This window comes from Ziziphus jujuba, chromosome 4, assembly GCF_031755915.1.
Source record: "Ziziphus jujuba cultivar Dongzao chromosome 4, ASM3175591v1".
NCBI lineage: Eukaryota > Viridiplantae > Streptophyta > Magnoliopsida > Rosales > Rhamnaceae > Ziziphus > Ziziphus jujuba.
The window spans coordinates 26,974,458-26,996,480 of record NC_083382.1 but is presented as its reverse complement, the minus strand read 5'-3'; the positions used below and the strand labels follow the sequence as shown (position 1 = coordinate 26,996,480).

At 31.6% G+C, this 22,023-nt stretch overlaps 1 protein-coding gene and 1 long non-coding RNA gene across 3 annotated transcripts; one reads left to right on the top strand and one right to left on the bottom strand.

Annotated features, from left to right (window-relative positions):
* Window positions 1–34: 34 nt before the first annotated feature.
* Window positions 35–6,988, bottom strand: LOC107416579 (KH domain-containing protein At4g18375). 2 transcript variants are annotated; one of them, XM_016025086.4, is made up of 9 exons: window positions 6,543–6,987; window positions 6,271–6,438; window positions 5,303–5,985; window positions 2,710–3,183; window positions 2,287–2,532; window positions 1,925–2,134; window positions 1,555–1,607; window positions 1,373–1,472; window positions 35–696 (listed from the first exon to the last, which is right to left on the bottom strand). In XM_016025086.4, exons 3-9 carry the CDS (start codon window positions 5,930–5,932, stop codon window positions 643–645), a joined length of 1,767 nt encoding a protein of 588 aa, XP_015880572.3. In that variant the 5' UTR covers window positions 5,933–5,985; window positions 6,271–6,438; window positions 6,543–6,987; the 3' UTR covers window positions 35–642. The 2 variants fall into 2 exon arrangements, 1 of the variants encoding a protein (XP_015880572.3); XR_009638653.1 differs by lacking the exon at window positions 1,555–1,607 and having other exon boundaries at window positions 6,543–6,988.
* A 1,138-nt stretch (window positions 6,989–8,126) lies between these two features.
* On the top strand, window positions 8,127–9,859 carry LOC107416565 (uncharacterized). Its single transcript, XR_001581307.4, has 4 exons — window positions 8,127–8,268; window positions 8,430–8,524; window positions 8,645–8,783; window positions 9,500–9,859. It is a non-coding gene; the product is annotated as an uncharacterized LOC107416565 (long non-coding RNA).
* The last annotated feature ends 12,164 nt before the right edge of the window (window positions 9,860–22,023 follow it).

Here is a 22,023-nt window from a genome sequence, read left to right as displayed (position 1 = left end):
AACAGCGGCCAAAACCATATGAAAAAAGTCAACAAATAACAACTTTATACCATGTTTTGATTGTATTCGCGGGTCAGAAAATTCTTCACACCAACATTCAATGTCTATACAGACGTCTGTATATGGATTTATATCTACTAGAATACTGTACTGTGAGAATATGTTATAATTCCTCCAAGAAGTTTAGCTAAAACCCAGAAGGAAACTCAGAAGGGAATGTGACAAAAGTAACCTACATCTCGTAGAAAATTCTTATGCCAGGAATAATCCTGGCATTAAGAAACATGATATACCTATCTATAATATGGTACAAATAGAACCAAATCGTTGTTAGTATTGGTATGCGCCTTGCTGTGTACCAAAGTGGTAGGCACCTTGTGAAGCACTGATATTGGTATATGCGCGTTGTTGAGGATTCAATTGATAGGGGCTTTGGTGAGCATTCATTTCGTGGGAACTTTCTTGAGTATTCCTTTGGTAGGGACTTTGTTGAGTATTAACGCTATGATAGGATCCTTGATGAGAATTCATGTTTTCATAGGATCCATGATGAGGATTTGTGTTTTGACCAGCAGAAGCCATAAAAGCCTGAAGGATACTCCGGGCTGCATTTAAATGCTGTGAAGAACAGATCTCGACAGCTCATTCAGAGCCATCACTTTGAGAATCTAGGAGCTTTACTCTTGCTCCACCAACCTGAATAATAACAAAGAGATAAGAACCATCATACAATGAAAAAATTGTGAATGGCAATTCCATTCCAATGTAATTAAAATAAAATAAAGATTCCAGGTCATCAAAATTTAATGTTCCTTGCTTATACTTTACAATTCTATTCTTCAAATCAGTCATCCAAAGGTAAAAAAGGTGAATTGTATTCCAGCCAAAGTAGCACTGTAAAGTGCAGGCCAAATACTTGTCAAGAAAGGAATTCAAAGAAACAGCAGTTAATAAAAAACAATAAACAAGCTCTTGTAATGCTTTCACACTATGATGCACCCAGCATTGGTGCTTTGCTGGTACACGTGCTGAGATATCAAAGCTTGAAGAAAACTGAGCACGGTTGTAAAAACAGCACCAGCTTATGGTTAACAATATTAATAGAAAAAAAATACTCTATGGAACATTATTTCACAATAAAGGCAATCTGGAAGAAAATTGACTTATATCACATGCATTATTAACAGTGTGAATGACTTTTTTGTTGCATGGCATGTCAATATGCACTACAAATTGTCCTATATTTTTACTTTAACATCTGTCAAAAATTCGCTGTAAAGCTACAAACTAAGAAGTTCCTTACGCATGGTATAACGTTAGGACCATTTTCCTTGTACTAACATAACACCACCAGGTTGTAATAGAAACATACCTCACCAAAATTGGAGATGCTGCGTCCTCCCAATCCAATAATAGGACCTACTGCATTCGTTGCAATCTTACCCTCTAAAGTACAGTTGGCATTTGGGTATCTGGAATGCCACGAAAAAACTAGTAAAAATTACAAGGATTAAACATGAGTTTATATATAAATATTTTAAACAACACCACTACCCAGGAGCAGCTGGGGGAACAGGATAACTTGGAGGTTCATATTCACGTCCAACCTACAAGAGCATGGAAAAATCTTTTCCATTATAGAGGCAAGTACATAACCTTGCAATATTTTAATCAGAATAAACTAGCAGTTTGCAATAGAAGTTCGATCAGAAGAAATTGCAGTAATATAATAAATAAATAAAAAATACAGTATTAGAAACCAAAAGGATATCTTATAGAACACAAAATAATTGTCATACATCACTTTGAATTATAAGCCTAATTTTGTTTACAACTAAAAGAAACTTGATATTTTGTTCATACAAATAATCTCCACATTCCCATATCACAGTAACAAGGTATTAGTTGAAGAAGATGAAGGTACCTCTAAAGGGTCATATCCATTTGAACCACGAAATCCAACAGAACGAGGTAGTGGGGGTCCACTAGGTAAGCCTCTGGCAGGACCAAATCCTTGTGCAGGGCCAATAGGTGTATGCTCTGCTCCAGCATTTGCATCTCGCAGAGTTCTTATCCTAAGTCTTGATGCAATTTCTGCCAAAGCATCTTTAGCAACTCCAAAATTTCCAGATATCTGAATGACGACAAGAGAGTGGCAAGAATATTACTACTTTAAGGCAACTAAAAAGACCATGCCATGAAAAAACTGCACAAAATAGAAATCAATGAAAGGACTGACGGCAAATTGGAAAATTAAAACTGATGTTGCACTAGCAATCACCTCACCTGTACAAGTTCTTCATCTTCAGCTGCACATTTGGGCTTCTCTTCCTTGGAATAAACACGAATATCTGCCTGGGTTCTCCTCCTCATTTCATTGATTACATGACCCCCTTGTCCAAGGATGCAACCAACTTTACTTGATGGAACAAGAAGTCTAGTAGTAATACCACCTTTCTCAGAGAACTCACTTGTTTTGTTCTGAAGCTGAAGAACCGCTTCTATGATTTGGGATCTTGGGCTCCAAAGAACCTGAAACAATTCAGTATAATGATCCACAGAAATATATAGGCATTATTTAGATAGATAAGCACCACATAAATAGTTGAGGGACAAGCATTTGTTGATATGAAGAATAATTATGGATAGTAATAGGAGATGAGTATATTTTCAAAATAATAATATTATAAGCCAAATGAAAAGGAATACCTCAACAGCAGAAACACAAATCACACGTTCATCTGCCTCAGGTGATGCATCCTGCACATGAATAATGGCTCCAGTTTCCTGCTGTAACTGTTTTACATTAAAACCTCCCTTGCCTATCACCCCACCAATTTTCTCAGCTGAGCACAAAATTTTCATTGAAAATTCAGTTGAAGCTTCACCACCACGTCCAGTAGGACCACCATTGATACAAGCTGGCATAAATCCAGAAGGCTGATTTCCAAATCCCCCAGTCCAAGTTATTGGTGGCATACCATGGGAAGAAGAATTCCGATGAGGCCACATTGGATTACCAGGAGGAAGCATATTAGGCATGGGAGTTCCTGGAGGTGGATATCCTTGGCCCCCATAAGGCAATGGAAAATTTGGAGGAGGATTGTCCTTGCGTGGATTCTGATGCAATAAGGTGGACACTTCATAAAGTGCCTTCTTTGCCACATCAGGCTTTCCAGATATCTGCATAAGTTATGATTTGTAAGATGTTTCCAGAAAACTAAAAAACCTTTCAAACACAACTGGCTGTCATCAAAACTAAATATAAAATGTAACTTATAGAATAACAGCATTGAAATGAAAGTTAGAAATATAAAAATAAATAACAAGCCCCAATTACAAAGAAAAAAGTAAAATATCACAAAACGATTTCCTACTGCTTCTGTTCTGAGTTTCTTACAAGCAGCTCCTTTGCTTAATCACAACAACCCTTATGCTAATATTGGAGTATTATATTCACAATCCCTTACACTAATATTGCATTATTATAGGCAAAGACCAGTCCACCCACCTCTTCTTATGAATGCCAGGCCTCGTCCTTTGCATCCACCACCATTCGGTCAATGCATGCCTGGATTGCAAAGGTAACAACCAAGCTCATATCTATCAACTCAAACTAGAATCCAGAAATGCAATCCTTCCAAGATTAAAATTTCATCAGCACATCATTCAGCATTGAGAGAAGACGGTATGTCACATCTCCAAAGGGATGAGTAACAGCAAAAGTTCTAGGTAGCTACTCGCAAGAAGCATGCAGACATCAAGGAAATCCTGTCCAGAAAAACCTGCATCCTACCGTGTTGATTTTATAGAACTCAGTTGACATGCTTATCAAGCCTTTCAAATCAGTAGATAGAAAACTGATCTCAAACCCAATGGTCCCCGTGGAAACCACATCATATTCACCATAAGCATCAATTGACTTCTTTGATCATCCATTAGATGATAAGATCATTAGAGGGAAGAGTAGGTAGAATATGGTATCAGACCCAAACCAAATCTTTCCATCAGGAGCTCACCCTTTTGTGATTTGATACTTCTAATTGATATGATAATAACCATACTTAAAGGAAGAAAAAAAAATATTTAAAAAAAAAAAAAAAAAAAATTGAGATCTTAAAGACTAGCTAAGTAAATGGTCCTATAAAACATAAAAATCATTAGACCTCTGCAGGATGGTCATTGCATAATAACCAAAGCATCAAACTCCATAGATAAGTGGAAACTCCCAGACCAGGTTAGATAGTATTACCAAGTGATTCCAACAGTACACAAGCTTGGATAACTATTTCAAGTAATGAGACTGCTACTCCTTTACCCACCTTAGTCCTCTTGAACAAGTTAAATAGCAGAGCATAAAATTTTTTAAAAGACTAGACCACCATAAATAAGCACAAAACTTGCGTTTTTCCAACATTAACAGCAGACCTCATGTTGGTCCAAAATGATACTCAAGCAGATAAATTGCCTCATCTGCATGTATAAGCAGCCACAATTTCTTTTCAATACCTTGACCCAAATGAATCCAACTTGGGGTGTCTTTAATCAAGATGTTAATTAGTGAGGCTTAAACCTTTTATCAAACAATTTAATTTCTTCAGCTAATTTCTAAATGCTTAATGATGGAAAAACACCACTCAGGATAAGAAAATATAATCATGTTTACCCAGTTACATATTCATAAGTTAATGCAGAGAACTGGCAATTAACATATGGGCAACGTATATCAAATCTTAAGATTTAACATGTTATATATGTCATCAGCTTATTTTAAATAGCTGTAAATAAACTTAGAATATGAAAGATATAAGACAAATAACAACAACAAACCAAGTATGTTTTGTTAATAAACCTTATAACCATTAGTACTAGATTGACCTCCTTTAGATAGACCTCTCTTAGTTAAGGTCGTCGCCAAAACAATTTTCCACTTCAGAAAAAGACAAAAACCTTTTCAACCATCACAGTTATAATTAATCTTGATCTGAACGCCCTTTTATATCCTATATTTTTGTTTTGCACATTCTGGCTTAGTTTAAGCTTCAAAAAAGCTTCAGCTAAAGAAGTAAGCTCATTCTATTGGATCAAGCTCATTCTATTGGATCACCTACTATTGAAACTCTATCACTTAATGTAAATGATTTTGTCTACACTTATCAAATCAAAATTCAAATTAAACAGGGAAGCAAGCAGGCACAGGCAACATATCAGTATTTGTTTCAGCAAAATTGTTACATAAGCTCAAAAGTGTAAGAACCAATACAGGATTGAAACAAACTAACCAAAGAACAGAAAAAATTACCTGCACCAATTCATCAGTGCTCATGGCACAGGAGGGAAGGAGTTCTGCAGGAAGAATACGAATGCTTGCTCCTGTCTTACTTCGCAATCTTTGAATAACATCACCACGTTTTCCTAAAAGACATCCTACCATATTGGTTGGAACTAGAAGTCTTGCTGTAACAACATTGTTATCATTATCATCGTCGAATGTCACTCCGCCGAAAAGATCTTCCTCTACAATCCTGTCATGAACTTTCAACAAAGCATCCTGTGCAGCACAATGCAGCTGCATGGGCACCTGTTCATTATTCTCAGCTGAATCTTCATCAGTACTCTGTTTACTTGAAATCCTTGTAGGAGAACTGTTTATAATAATTACTCTCTCATCAGAGCCAGGAACAGAATCAGCTACCGTAATCTTTGCCTGGGTTGCCTCTCTCAGGGTCTTGACTATGTTTCCACCTTTTCCAATAACACCCCCAATTTTTCTAGAAGGACACAGTATACGATATACTGTATCACCGGGTTGAGAATTCCCTGACGATGGTTCACGGCTTGAACTATTCCACTTTCCTCTCTTGTTTCCCCCTTTCCTCTTAAACTGGAAGCTGGGACGCGTCTTGAAAAAATTTTGCTTACCCCCATCCATACCACTAACAAAACTGATACTACTACACTCGATTATTTAAAAAAATCAAATATCTGAAAAACAAACCCAAAAAAAAAAACTGTCATCGTGGTGGGAAAACCAAGAAAGGGTATCATAAACAAAATTTTAGCAACCACTGAAAATTGCAAACGAATCTTTTGCTTAGTAACATGCTTTAAAAGACTAAAGTAGTATTTTGTTCCATTTTGAAGGCACCAACAAAACTCTATATATTAAGCACCAATTATGCATTGTATAACTGTAAATGTAACAAATAGTTGTTAAATCCATAAATTGAATTAGAGAAAATAGTTGAGAAATGCAATTCAATGACATACCTTGTCAAAATTTAGGATACGAATTCAATGTAGTTTAACCATCGTATCATGCAGACATATGCCCCGGAAAACCCCAACTCAACTAGCTAACCAAGCAGCGACGAAGCAACAAAAAGAGCCTTTTCACTTCCACCCCACATGTCAGGGTTTAATAAACGAACAAAGAACCTAATCCAAAACCACAAACAACTTAATAAGCAACGCACAGTTTGTTATTCACATCAAAGAATTATAAATAAAAGCAAATTACATCACATCCCCGAGTCACATACCAATTAAAGGAATATATATATATATATATATATCGCTTCAATAGCTCATTGTCTCATTTTCTTTTGAAAGGAATTGCCGATTGATTACTCAAGAATATTTAAAAATAGAAAAATTGAAGTGCCAAAAAGGTTACAAATGCTGAGATGCAAATTTCGGAAAACAATTCTTAAAAGTTCATTTTCTTGTAAGAAAAGGAATTAAAGAAACGGAAAGCAGATCACCAAGGGAAAATTAGGGTTTAGGGAAAAGCGAAAGTTAAAAAAAAAAAAAAACAAGGATAAAAGTTACAATTTTCTGATGGCAAAAGAGTAATATTGATAGAAAATTGGATTGGGAAGAAGAAGAAACAGAGTGATCGCCGCCTGCGAAGGGTGGCCAAGTGGCGTTGCCGCTCCCCATGAAATAGGCCTCTCCCTCCGATATCTCTCCGGGTTTTGATTCTATATTTTTGAGACATTTGTTTTGTTTTGGTTCACTGTACTGGCAGATTGTGGGCCTCTATAAAATTGTAGTTCATGGTGGTCTACTGGATCCATTTCACCTTCACGAAGCCCAAATTTATATCACCTGGGCCTAATAAGAAATGAAAGCAGGATTTCTATTTTTTTATAATATATATATATATATATGTACGTGTGTGGAATAGAATAATATAATACTGTAAACCATCAAAAAATGAGATACAACATACTATATTAACAGTAAAACAAGGAGAAAAGATAAAAATTGTAGGCCTAATAAATAATGAAATTTAATAGAGGAATAGGGATATATTCATATATATATGTATATATATAGATAAACCATTAGTTCTTTTTGATCAAAAACCTGACTTAAAAACAAGGAAAAAAATTCATAATATAAGATGAAAACATGCTAACGTGGAAAATGGAAAAAGGCACACTTTGTTTAACAAATTAAATCTAAAATTTAGTTGGACCACTAACAACCTTAACATTTATCACATTAATAGATTTCTAACATAAGCAAATCAAAATCCTACCTGATATTGTTTTCTGTCTATTTGCATTTGATCACTTTTTCATTTAGGTGTCATTTGTTTTTTTTTTTAAACAATTAGAAGTCAGACTCATACAATATGAAAAATTGGTATTAAATTTGCTTTTTGCATTCTATATCCTTTTAACAATATATATGTATATATATATATATATAATTTAGGGAGGTTGTATTTTAATTACAACCTAAAAAATATCTAGTGGCAATGGAATCCAATACTAAACTAAATGTAACAATAATCAGCACTTTTCATGCATTATAGGGGTGGGCAAAACTCAAATTGGACTGACCAAACCGACCAAATCGAAATATTTGATTTGGTTTGGATTGGTTTTAATAGCCTAATCAGGTTGGTTCAGTTTGGGTTGGTTTTAATAGCCTAATCAGATTGGTTCGGTTATATATATATATATATATATATAACCTGTAATTTTCGTGTCGGATTACGGGTTGGAAGAAAATTTAACCAATCAAACTCGAACCGATCCATATCCACTACCCACTTATATTTTGAAAACATGTTTTAGCTTTTAAAAGTTTTCAACCCAGCCCATTGCCCAGCACAGGCTGCTTTTAACTTTTAACTTTTTATATTTTGAAAGTTTTATTCCTCGGATGCTTCAAAACACTCTATTTCTTCTCTCTCTAGCCCTCTTCCTCTCTCTCTCTCTTTCTAACTCTTTGTCAAAGTCGAACTCTCCTAAGGTTAGCCATTTCTCAGAGAGCTCCTCTCTTTTTCTCCTTCTGTCTTTGTATGGTCTAGCATCATCAGCAACTGATTGGACATTAGATTGGTGGTCCAGATCCGGTTAGGATTTTGTTTTTATGCTTTTTTTTTCTCATTCGTTTCTCTCTCTTTCTTGCAGATCTGGCATCTTCTGAAGTTCCTTGCCCACATCTCTTATCTTCTCTGAGTTTTATCACACTGCCAAGTATTTTCATAATACTTGTTTATTTCTAGGTAATATGTTCAATTAATGCAGTTTTAGTCTATGGATTTATTTAAAGTACTTCATTTTTATTTATTTATTTGGTTTCGATTTGTGTTAATAAAATGACGGTTTTGGTTTATACGTTATAGGTTGAAGAGAACATTTGCAAACTCGTGAAGAAGGGTTTGACACCTTCTCAGATTGGTGTGATTCTTCGTGATTCCCACAGTATTGCTCAGGTCAAGAGTGTTACCGGTAGCAAGATCTTGCATAGTCTCCAGGCTCATGGTATGCTTTTTCTATTTCCTAGAATTTGTTTTTCATTACTATCTTTGGCTTTGCTAATATACAATTGAACTCGTGTGTGGGATTGGAGACCCATTTTATGATTGCCGCATTTGGCATTTGAAATTTTCCATATATATATTTTTTTTTCCTTGGGATGAAATTGTAGCAGTTAGCTGCCGCTAATTACATGTTAAATTTTTAGAGTGAGTAAATGATTTTTTATTAACTTCTTTTATTACTCATTAAATGTTTTAGAGTGAATAAATAATTTTTTTTATGAACTTCTTTTTTATTTGGATTTTGATATTTGATAAAAAAAAACTTAGCATTTTGTTCAATTTGATTTTCTATGGACACAACAATGATGCTTTCTTGTCAATTAAGATGCTTTGTATTTGTACGTGTCTAGATATAGTTTTTATTCATCAAAAAAAAAATCTAAATATAGTTTTATGGAACAACTATTATTTTGCCAAAACTTTTAAGGATAAAAAATTATAAATAAAAAATGGCTTGGCATGTTCTCTGTCTGTTCATAGATATTGCAGCTCTTTTATTTATGCATGTTCTATGTCATGCATTGGTAAATTCACTTATTTGGTTTTAAGCATCCTTACAATAAAACATGGTGTACATTTCATGATTCCTTGTTCAAATTGGTTATTATTTTCTCTGTCTATTCACTTGTCTATTCTTTGATTGTGTTTTGAATGCAGGTGCAAGGCTATTACTTCAAAGAATTTCTATCTGTTGTGTCTTATAGATGTGTTTGTTGCTTTTTATGATATTTGGTTGGTGGTCTAACATTATGATAATAGTAATGTACTTAATATTTTAAGTTAGATAATATTTTAATAATACACTTAATGTTTATTGATTGCTAGTTACATTTAATGTTTAATGTTTAGTGTGCAATTTTAGTGTTTGTTGAGGGATAAATGGAATATGGCTTGTTGAGGTAGTGAGCTTTGCATGGCATATTGTGAGAATGAGATTGTTGTTTCATGGAATGAGAAGTGTGGAAGAAGACAATATTTAAATTAATTTTCATTTTTATGGATTGTTAATTTATTTAATTATAAGTTCATTTTGAAATTTAAGATTTCAAATATGGATTGTATTCTATTTTATAACTAATAATGGTTGTAGATTTGTTGCACAATTTATTTGCTAATAAATGAAGTATTTGGATAATTAGGTGGTAGTTATAGACTTGTATTGTAGTTGTATGGTTTTATGTTATATTATTTAATTTATTTCACATGTTTGATGCTTAATAGTTAGTTTATTTGGTATTTTTTCTTAGGTGGATGTATGTTAAAATTATTTTATGTAGATAATAGCTTAAAAATATTCTTAATTCAAAATATAATGCATGAATATAATTAAAGATTGATAATTAAAAAGGCCTAAACAAAACTTTTCGACCCAATGTATGAAATTTCTATTTCAAAATACCATAACTGAAAAAGTTTGGGCCCATTTTTAAAAAAAGGTTTGGGCCAAGGCCCAAACCATGAACCCAACCCAAACCAACAAATGACCATCGGTTCAGTCGGTTTTCGAGTTGAATGTGGAGGTCGGATCGGATCGATTTTGTACTCAATCCAAACTGAGTTTGTCGGTTCGATATAAAAAGGCCTATAAAACCGAGCCTGCACCAAGCCCACCCCTAATGCATTATACTGCCATGGAGTTTGAAGATGAATGCTCATTAAATCATATATAACCCATTTGGGTATATATTTATTTTTCCAAATTTAGTATTTTTTATTTATTTAAATATTATTTTTGGAAGATTAATTGATTAGCATTACTCTCACATTAATTGTAGATGACAAAAGCAATAATTTCACATACATAAATTAAATTTTAAAAATGGAATTTGCAATAATTTCACATTGGAAGCGAGTGAAGTTGTTGTGCACTCTTTTCTAATTCAATTAAGGCTTCATTGGCTTTGAGAAGGATCGCTGAACATCAACGCATCAACATGACAATTTGATTACTTAGTTAAATTTTCTTTAAAATATAATTTAGTTTATTTAGTTGTTTATCATTATTTTTAGTTGAAATTTAATTTTAAAAATTCTTTAATCATTAAGGCATTTGAACGCTATTAATTACTTTTGTTTTCCAATAATGAATACAATTTTCTAAGTCATTAGATCTTATTTGGTGCAATTTTATTTTCTTCAAACTATTTTAGTTTAACGTGGCAAGCTCGCACACTAGGAAATGATAGATAGTTGGAAAATTTTCAACATATCTTTTTTACATGCTCAATGGGACTATGAGGCGATAGGTACATGGAAATTTTTCCAACATATCTTTGGTATGCCTAGTGGAGCCTCTAGTTTAACTAAGGACAATTATGCAAACTTGATCGCACATCCAAGATATTAACACCCACAATAGCGAAAGTAGCCAAAATATATCAGACAAAGTTATCAAGAAGAGGGAGCCAGCAAGACTCTGGACACAACTAAGATGTCCACCCAAGATTCAATCCATGAGGTATCCTAGGGTCTGAGAGAGAATTAAAGGAAACCATAAACACTCTAAGAGACGCAACAACAAATAATGCTAGAAAACCAACAAATGATGGTCAAGCCTTTCAAAGGTCTAATGGATTGTATCCAACCGATGCAGGCCACTTAGACCGCATTAAGTGGTGCAAGGCTAGCTAATGGCCAAGAGAAACAATAGGTGCTAGCCTATTTGGTTGTGCCCAATGACAATGCAGCAAGGAAAAGGCACCAGCCTTTTTTGTCGATTCAAATAGAATTACGGCAAGGTTGGTTAATTTGGAAAAACATGTCCAACCTTATATTCCCCTACTGACTCAAGACTGCAATGCCAAAATATTAGATAGAACCGAAATAAATAGATGGTGCTAACACCTCAGGCCGTACCTCATACAGTGCAGGCTTTTAAGCCACATACAATGATAATGAAGGAAAGGCAGACTTCTAGCACTACGTTTTCTCACCTATTTGGAACCAAGTTTATGGTAGAGTGTATGTTGAGCAATATGGCCAAAACTTTTGGTATGATCATAATGAGGACCAGCATTATAAGGTTGATTACCAAGATCTAGCTTGGAGTAACGAAAATAATATCCGAAATTGGATGACCAACAATCATGGAATGGACAACGAGGCATTGAAACCATCGCCTAAGAGATGATCGACCCCACCTTTAAAAGAATTGACTAACCATCTTACAGGAGGCCTTAACCTAATGTTATCAATAAATAAAATTCCCAATATTATTTAGGTTTTTTAAATTCACCCTATTCTTAAGTGAAAAAAGTCAATTCACCATAAAGCATTTAGGCTGCTTTACTATCCAATACAGAGAAACTGCTACAATGACTTTTTGAAGCTTTGCTAGTTTGCTAATTCTTTGACTATTTCTGCTTTCGCCTAGTATACTAATTTACAGTTGAACTTGATTAATACCTGATAGGAATTAAAGCAGCAATTCCATGAGTAGTTTTCTAAAATTAAGCTGGAGATTTTCATAGCTAACTTGTTGCACTTACAGCAGATGGAAAGAAACTCTATCAAGAACTTCATTGCCCGATTAAAGAAAGCAATGATCAAATATCATTAGTACACTACTAGAAAAGGAAGTTCGTTAAGCTAGTTCAAGGCGGATTAAAATACAAGCGATAGGAGAAGTTTGAGGGATAGAGTTCTACGACTCATTATAATTAGTCTCTTATGCTACTTAATATGAAGGCACTATGAAGGAAGAGTATCAAAATAAAAAATTATCTTGGGGTTCATACTATCGAAACTCCAATACTAAAATCTACGTACTCAAAACTGAGGACCAAAACATCAAGAAAGAAGCCATCGAGATCAACACAGCTGAAGTAATGGCCACTAGACCATACATTTGCAAAGCCATTGTTAGGCCATCAAGAAACCAAAGGATTTCTTACCTGGTCATGAATAAGAAAAAGAATTGTCTCGAGCTGGAGAAGGTATATAGTTTTGACATTTCCAAGGCGAATAAATTTTTGATCACCTGCTGGCCGATGAGGTAATTAAATTACCTGATGACCATATTATACCAAGAACTAAAGAGATGAAAAAGAAACCACATTACAAGGGCATAGTATGTAGATGCATCCAGTGAAACAAATATCGCCGAAACAGCCGATAAGTAGGCAACAGTATCAGGTGTCGGAGGCCATTGATAACGATAAGAGGGGAGGGGAAGTTTCTGTCACTAGTGCTGGAGAAATGTCGCCGGAGTCGGAGGATGTCGCCTGAATCGTCGAATATAGGAGAGAGTTTCGGATTTAGGGTGGAAAATGGTGGAAAACAAAGTGGAGAAGTAGGTTGTCAATGGAATTATTGGTGGAAATCTTGGCCGGCCCTCTCTCATGATCTGATTTGGTGTGTATGTGTTTGTGTGGGAGAAGAGTTGTCTGAACAGGTGAAGAAGAAGCAAAAAAAAAAGAAAAAGAAAAAGAAAAAGAAAAAGAAAAAGAACAAGAACAAGTGGGAGAGAGATGCCATTGAAGAGAGAGAAGAAAGAGAAAGAGAGGGAGGAAGAAGACGAAGGGAAGAGAGGAAGAAGAAGAAAGGATAAGAAATAAATCTTTCTTCTCACATGGGGGAAAAAGGAAAAAGAAAGAAAAAAAATAAAAAGAAATAAAATAATAATATTATAATATTATATTGTATAAGGGATGATACATGGCTTTTTATATTGTAGCATGTCCATACGCATCCCTTTATCTTTTTTATCTTTTTGTCTTAGTGTTTAATTTGATTTTATCTATTTAAAAATAAATAAATAACACTGTTAGTTTTTCTATTATATAATATATAGGATTTCAGTATATATGCCTAATTGGATGAGTATTTTATTGTATTTTATTATTATTATATTCTAATTATTGTATTTTTATATTATTTTACTATATTACTTATCTCATATGTCAAATTTTAGATTCTAAATTAAAAATTTACAATTTCCATAATCTTATCGATATTTCCATCGATATTTCTGCAAATTCATATCCTCGATATTTTCATCGACATCAATATTTTTTTCACTGGATGCATCAAACTATCCACTGCATGGTATTCAAGAATGTGATCTAGGCATTAATTGATAAGGGGACCTTTAAGTTTTCTGAGAAAGGAAAGGATACAATGGAGTTAGATAGTAAACCTTTCCCTAATGGGTGAAGTGGACATGATTTTAGCCAACATCTCTAACTTGACCAAACTTAGGGTCAAGGTTAACCTGGAAGGCAGAGACATCTTGTGGTGGAATCTAGAAGCGAAATGTCAAGCCTAGAGGAAAATATTCGGGTAAGGACAAAGTTTGGCTAACATCTCTTACTTGACCAAACCCAAAGTTAAGGTTAACCTAGGAAAAACACTATCAGGTGGAATCTAGAAGTGAGATGCCAAGCCTAGAGGGAAGTATTCGATCAAAAAGACCATATCATACAATAAAGTTATTTACACCCGGTACATACATGAGGTCAAGGAGAAAGAAAGGGAACGAATTATAAAGCAACATGATAAGGTCAACGTCGAAGAATTATGAATCTCATACTTCCAAATCTGTGTTCCAATACCTAGGATCAAAAATGCAGGACAAACATGGCAAGTTGAAAGGATGACATTAAGGAGACCAAGCTAAGCCCAAGATCCATGTTGCCTTTCTAACCATTAGACAATATTGGTTTCTCATAGGATTGAGAAACCAAAGACACTCATACCACAGATGTAAATCAATGGTATCATGTAGGGTATAAGTCTTATTAGCTGTCCACCAAGATTCAGAAGAGATGGATATAACACTAGCATACTCAGGCTAAAAGATTGGCCAAAAAAGCAAAGACTTGTAAGAAAGCCATCGAAAAACGACAAACAATAATTTTTTAAAATTTTTCAATATGGGTTTCAAATCCTCAACTTGTTGTTTTAGGGAAAGCATCCACTATTCAACTTTCGAATTTACAATGCATTTTTTTTTTTGTTTTTTTTTTGGATGAAAAAAATATTCAATGCATTGATTATTGAGAACTTTACAAGATAAGATAAGGAAATGACTATAAAACTATCCACCATCTTCTTTCTATAATATAATAATATTTTTATAGATTATAATTGAGAAAAAGATAGTTACCTTTGCCAAATAGTTTTATCATCTTACTTTAATATTTTAATTAGAAAATGTTTTTAATTTTCACTTCCTTTTATCTTGAACCCTCTAAGCAACATCATTGCTATTTGATAATTTGGTAATTTGGTGGTCTCCATTAAATAAGCCAGTAATTGGTATTAGATATCATATATTTTCCTTTGACTCTTTTCATTCGTGTTCTCTCTTTTACAGATACTTAAACTGGTTAATTAACCTCAAACCAAGACCATGGATTGGTTAGCTGTCCTAGGGTGAAAACGGATGTAATTTCAGATGTGTGTTTTACCAAAACAGCAAAAGCATTAAAAATATATATATATATATATTATATAAAATTGAAGTGGATGAAGAAGTAAAGTTGGAAAAGCAAATGGGATTAACAGGCAGCAAGTAGAACCGGATAGTCAAAGCCATTTAGATTATCGTGTAACTTAGACCAATATTATAAACAAATAGGAATTTTGTAAAACGGCAATTGCCAGCAAAAGAAACGCAACTTCCAATGTATATGGTAAGATAATAGCAAGCCAAATTTGCCAAATAAGGTTGAGTCACTGTCTGCCAATTCCAAATTCTTGGCGGCCGCCCACTAAATTCGATATAATATTTTAAAATTTACAACAACATTTCGAGCTCTCACTTGCCTTCCTAAGAAGGTGCCGTTCACACTTGCTTTGTTTTGCTCTTCAAAAATTTACGTAGTTGAGATTAACTAGTCAGTGTGGATATGTTAGCACTGAATTTTTTCCATCAATATTTACATTTATCAGTATAAATTCAAAACCAATATATAAATAATTCTTTATTATTTTTTATTTTTTTATCATTAAAATAAATCATAATTTAAAGAGAAATATATGTATATCTATAATTTTATAGATGTGAATAAAAGAACATACTAATCGTTAACCTCGTTTATATATTTTTCATTATTTTTGAAAACTTATTTTTTTCACTATAAAAATTATATAAACTGACATATTAATTTTTTTATTGTAAATATAGATATTTACTTTATAGAATCACCTGATTTTATTTTATTTTTTTCTTTTAAAGGTTAGGCTACAATAGAACTCCTTAAAAAGTATTGGATTAAAAATATTAATACAATACTATGTTATCAGAAGGATTGTATTGTAGAAATTTCCATTAAACAAACCATACTTAACATTTTAATCAACAGCTTTTTGGTGCTCAGATTACATACCAAAAATATTATATATATATATATATATATAGAAAGGATGTCAACATTTTTTTTTTTTTGGGTGCTTGGATTACGGACCAATCAAACTTCTAAAAAAAAAAAAAAAAAAACAATTAATAGTAGGAATGAGTTCATGTCAAGGCTTTATCAAAAACGAAATAAAGAAATAAAAAAGAGCGCCCATAGTCGTGGAGAAATTCCGGAAACCGGTCACCGGTTTTTACTTAGCGGTATTAAGGAAAAAGACTTCCTAAAAACCAGGAGCTAATTAGCCACGGCGGATTTGGATTAGATTGGAATTAAAGAATCTAAGATTAGGTGACGTTTCTCCAAATCGTCGCTGCTCTTGGTGGGGCCCAAGTCTGACATATCTGAATGTAGTCGCCACGCGCTGTCTTCTTAGTCTTCATGTTTTGTTGGAAACTCTTGCATGGACGGCACATTTCCCGTAATCTCACCCACCGGCCTACACGTATAACACTGTTTTTAAGAATCTTTTTTTGTTTTTTTGAACGTTTTCCCGTTTCGTTTTTACCGATCAGGCTTTTTCTTTCTGGCACTCCTCCCTGTTAATTTTTCTTCTATTATTCGTCCAAATTTCAAGTTCCAATGAAGGTTGGGCCAAAAAAGCCTGTCATTGCTGGCTTTTTTTGCCAAATATACCGGCTAAGCTCACGAAATATATACGCAAATATAGATAATTACCGTCCTCTATTAACAAATATATATATATATATATATATATGTATCAATTTGGCTCAAGTTTTGCATTGGACAAAAATACTGTAGCATTCTAATATTTTAATTTATTTCTCACAATATTTTTATTTTGTTGATTTTTTTTTTCTATTTATATTGGAATCTATAACTTTACTATAAATTAGTAAATTTGTCAGTAAACTATCTCATAGCGACTTATTTATTTATAATGCTCGTATGCAAAACTATGGTGCTACATCATTATTGTTTATCATAACCCCGATAAAATTACTTATTTCATTCCCTTAGTTATATAATACCAAAAAAGCTATGAGACTTTTTTATTTATTTATTGAACTCTTTTGCTAAACTATGATGTTACATCATTATCGTTTGTCATAACCTTGATAATATTACTTATTACATACCCTAATTAATTATATTAAAAAGCTTCTAAACTCATGTAACGAGAATGCCGACTTGAGAATATATGGAGACCAAGGGATCCAATTAGCACCTTAAATTTCTCCATAGGGGAATGTGGTTGTTTAGTAAACAGATTCGATCGGCAAGTAGGTCAAATAAAATATCAACATATGATGTATAGATTAGGAGAAGATGCATGAACTTAGTTTATATTTATAACATTGACTCCGAAAAAGTTTTGGGGAACTCTAACCTTTAGTTATTTTGTCAAATTCTATTTGTTGAAGTTAAGAGACTACCAAACCACAGAGAAAAAAAGAAGAGATCGAGAGTACTTATGTGATGCAAGTGGTTGTATACTTTTCCATATTTTTAGCATGTTGGCCATATCAATTGTATGCTTTTACGATTCAAAAAATAAAAAAATTTGTATGCTTATGCTCTATACGTATATCGAAGTAGGGATTTTTTTGGCGTAAAAGTGATTTAAAAAAAAAATAGCATATTATACTTCTCTCACTCTCTCTCTCTCTTTCTTTTTTCTTTTTTTTTTTTTCCCCCTTTTGATGGGTGGGGTCATTTAAAATGTTGCAAGTTAGTCATACGAACAAATTAAGTTATATCATATATACTATAGAAAATTTATAATAATGTAATATATTAAATAAGTTGCATCTTAGGTATTGTTGTGAGGAAAAATATGCGATAAACTGAAATAAAATAAAAAACATTTATTAAGATATATATTCTATGGGATAGATACTACACATTATTTAGTCATATTTATATCTAATGAACACAAACAATATAAACTCAACTAATAAATGTCTAGGTCTTAAAACAAAAAAAAAAAAGCGAATACATATCTTCCAATAAAAAATTTTCAATGTGAATACACTGTATATGAAATTGCTTTTGAATAGTTTTTTTATATCATTTTATTTATTTATTTATTTATTTTGAAATAGTATGTCATTTGATTTTTTAAATATCAGTTTTGGGCCACTTGATCATAAAAATGAATTATGATGTCACTAACAAGAACAAATGTTGTTGATAACATACATAATTCAATGGTTAAATAATGTTGATATAGTTGATAAACCACCTAGCTGTAAGATTATGAATTTAAGACATTGGAATAAAAGAGAAAATTTATTGTACATTAAAAAAAAACAAAAAAACCAAAAAAAAAAAAACGCTTGATTCAATGTATAGCAAATAACAACATCCTGAATTTGATAAAGTTAAGAAATAGTCAACACTAATTATTGTCCCTTAACATGTGGAGAAAATTTAGAACGCAAATTGAAAAATAATGCTGATCGACTATAATTTGACCTTCGACCCAAAAAAAAAAAAAGAAAAAGAAAAAAAAAATGAGCCTCATAATTTGACCTTCCTCGGAGCTTTTTCCATAACAGTTACGGAAATATTTGTAATCAGGAAATTCAAGGATAGAACTAAAAATAAAAATAAAAAAGATTTGCAAGCTTAATTTCACTGAGTTTTTTTTTTAATAATAAAAAAAAGACTCAATATAAAAGCTCAAATAATTAAATAAAAGGTTTCATCTAATAATATGTCTTTTAATTAAATTCTTAAATTAGTTATGACAATCCAGATTAGTATAATTAAAAAAATAGCCCAACAACGAGAAGTTAGGAGGACTATAATTTATCAGCAAGATTCATTGAATGATAGTAAGATGACTAATTGCAAAACAAAATAATTAATAAGGAAATTTGGTCGGCTTCCTTCCATTCTAATTTTCTTCTCCACTGTTCAATAGAATACCAATTAATTCGTACCAGAAAAAATACAAAAGGAATGACGCTGGCTGAAAGTGAAACATCTACAAGTTGTATATATACATTAATTTTATTCTTAAATTTATAATTACACAAGTAAACTGAAACAAACAAACCAAAAATAAAATAAAATATTATATTAAAGGATGAAGCTTGTATATATATTTTATATTAATAACAAAAGGCGCCCACAGAGGTATTCGGGGCCCTGAAGTGGTATTGAAAAGGACTTGTCCCAAAAAACAGGAGGCTAGAGTGGGAAAGGAAAGGTGACGTTTTTCCATGAAAATGTAGCTGATTAGACACCATTCCTTAATCATTTTCACACTATATTATATATATATATACTCTTCTGAACCTAACACTACTATTAATTTCTCAGAGCAAAAAAAAAAAAAAAAAAAAAAACCGCTAGTATTAATTTCATTACCTAAAAAAAAAAAAACAATTGTATTAATTAATTAATTTTATGCCACGCGCTTTTCTCATGATTTTGCATTTTCATTCGTAAATGAAGTACACAACTCCATGCCAATTGGACATAAGCTGTTGCTAATATTTTAGCAACGCACTTTCTTTTTTCTTCTCCAATAAGATATTTGCCATTTTTCATTATACAAAAAATATATAAATATATAAATATATATATATATATATATATATTTATTTATCATTTTAACTATGCCATTTTTATACCGAATTTGTCATATTTGGGATGGAGTTTCACTGTAATAGAGTTTGTGAAACCCTCGTTATTTATCAAATTAATTAATATTATTTAGTTTTTAATTGATAAGAAAAAAAATCTTAAAAATAGATTTCATTATTATCTAATAAAATTTGTCATTTTACAATATTTTTTTCGCAATAGCATTGACATTTATAATTGAAAATTCATAGCAATGCCATATTTTTCAAATTTTAAAAATAGCAATACCAAATGTCATTTTTCATTGGACATGCTAAATATCTCTTTTCAAATTTTCCATGGCTTTTCGAAACGTATATTCTGACTAAGGAACGTGGATCTTTGAATTCGCTTAATTGTTGTGGGCGCCAAACTCACCATTTTGTGTGCTTGGTAATCAACTAGCGGGACATACCTGTATGTTGTTCACCTGGTTCAATTCAAGCACTCTTTGTCAAGTATAAAAGCACAAGGATATATATATATATATATATCAATGCTTGGATTAACTGACTGATAGATAATTATGAGTTTTATGGGAAAAAATGATTAATTGTATTTTAATATTCTTAACTTCTAGCTTTTGTAATTTAAACTTTTAAATTTTTGACTTAGCAATTTAAACGGTTAATTTTATAATTTGTTACAAAGGTCGACTCTTAACTATGGGGTTTGATTTTTATCTCATTTAATTGTTATTAAACTATATCATTTCTTAAATTAAAATATGCCAAAGTGCAAAAGATTAAAAATAATTATAATATTTTGCAGTTTAGTATTTTCTATTTTTTTTTTTTTAAAAAAAGTTAATATAGATCATTTGATTGGTATTGACCAGTATCAAATTTCAAAGTAACTAAAAGATTATAAAAATATAGATTCTTAGAATTATGTTTTAGAATTTTAAACTTAATATTTTCAACTTCAAAATTAATCTGGCAACATTTAATATCAAGTCACATAATACAACTGTTAAGTTCTATAAGTCAAAAATCAAAAAAGTCCAAATTGCAACAAATTAAAGAATTTAGGATCAAAATAGCTGAATATCAAAAAGTTAAAATCTTAAATTATAAAATTTTGAAAAATCGAGAATATTAAAATATAATTATCTCAAAACCAAAATAAAAGAAATTATTTGTAGTGGATGATGGAAGACTGAATTATACCTAAGGCTGCATTTTAAGTAGGCTGATTTTTTTATTTTTTATTTTTTCCATTTAGCAGTTTAAGTACAAAAAAAATTATAAAAAAAACAAAACGAACGAGAAAAACCAAAGAATAAAATCAATTATTTTTGTGAATTAATTACTCTTCGTTTGCGTTTAGGCGCTCTACGTAACAGAAAGAGGAAGAACATGCAGACAAAATGACTATCCCTTCTAGCTCCAACTATTTAAAACCAGAAGGTTAAAGTGATAAAGAACATGTGTACTGCAATATCCATTTTGCACTGCTTCTCTTACAATTATCGTTTTATTTTTTATTACTGGTAAACAATTAGTTGATAAAGAAATCGACAATTCGAATAATTAAACATAAGATCAAACAAAAACAATAATTAAAATAGACATAACATTATTTTATTTTGAATAGTAAATAAATTTAACATAAAGATTTGTGAGAAATGGTCAAGTTAAGCATCTACATATATATATTGATTTGTTTTAAAACTTTGATATATATTTATATATGTATATCTATATATATATATATAATTTTCTCTGTCAATCAATATGGATGACAAGGTGTGGCATAAGATATCTATACAATAATCTTACAACATTTTTATTACTATATCAAAATTCTAAATCTATATATATAGGTATATATATATATATATATAGAGAGAGAGAGAGAGAGAGAGAGAGCTTAGTTCATATTAGGAATATCCGATAATTTAATATAAGATATTATTTTATCAATTATTAAATTATATTAAAAATTTTAAAAATTTAAACTTTAAAAAATTATCAAATATAAATTTAATAACATATTAAAATCTTATTTAAAAAATATAAAATCTGTAGAAATACAATAACTAATAAATATAATTTTAAAATTTGAACTTTTATATGATAATCCAATAATTAAAAAAAAAAAGTTTTCCTGTTAATCATGATTTAATTTTAGTCATATATAAATATATATATACATACGTACATACATCAACTAACTGCTTGACAAATATATACAAAGGCTGTACATTCTCCTAATTACCTTTTT

Excerpts from the sequence above, each read along its gene's own strand:
- LOC107416579 (XM_016025086.4), bottom strand. The coding sequence starts at position 5,932 with ATGGATGGGGGTAAGCAAAATTTTTTCAAGACGCGTCCCAGCTTCCAG. Across the intron at positions 3,184-5,302 it reads GCACTGATGAATTGGTGCAG|ATATCTGGAAAGCCTGATGT; the intron begins GTAATTTTTTCT and ends TAACTTATGCAG. Across the intron at positions 1,608-1,924 it reads ATGGATATGACCCTTTAGAG|GTTGGACGTGAATATGAACC; the intron begins GTACCTTCATCT and ends ATGCTCTTGTAG.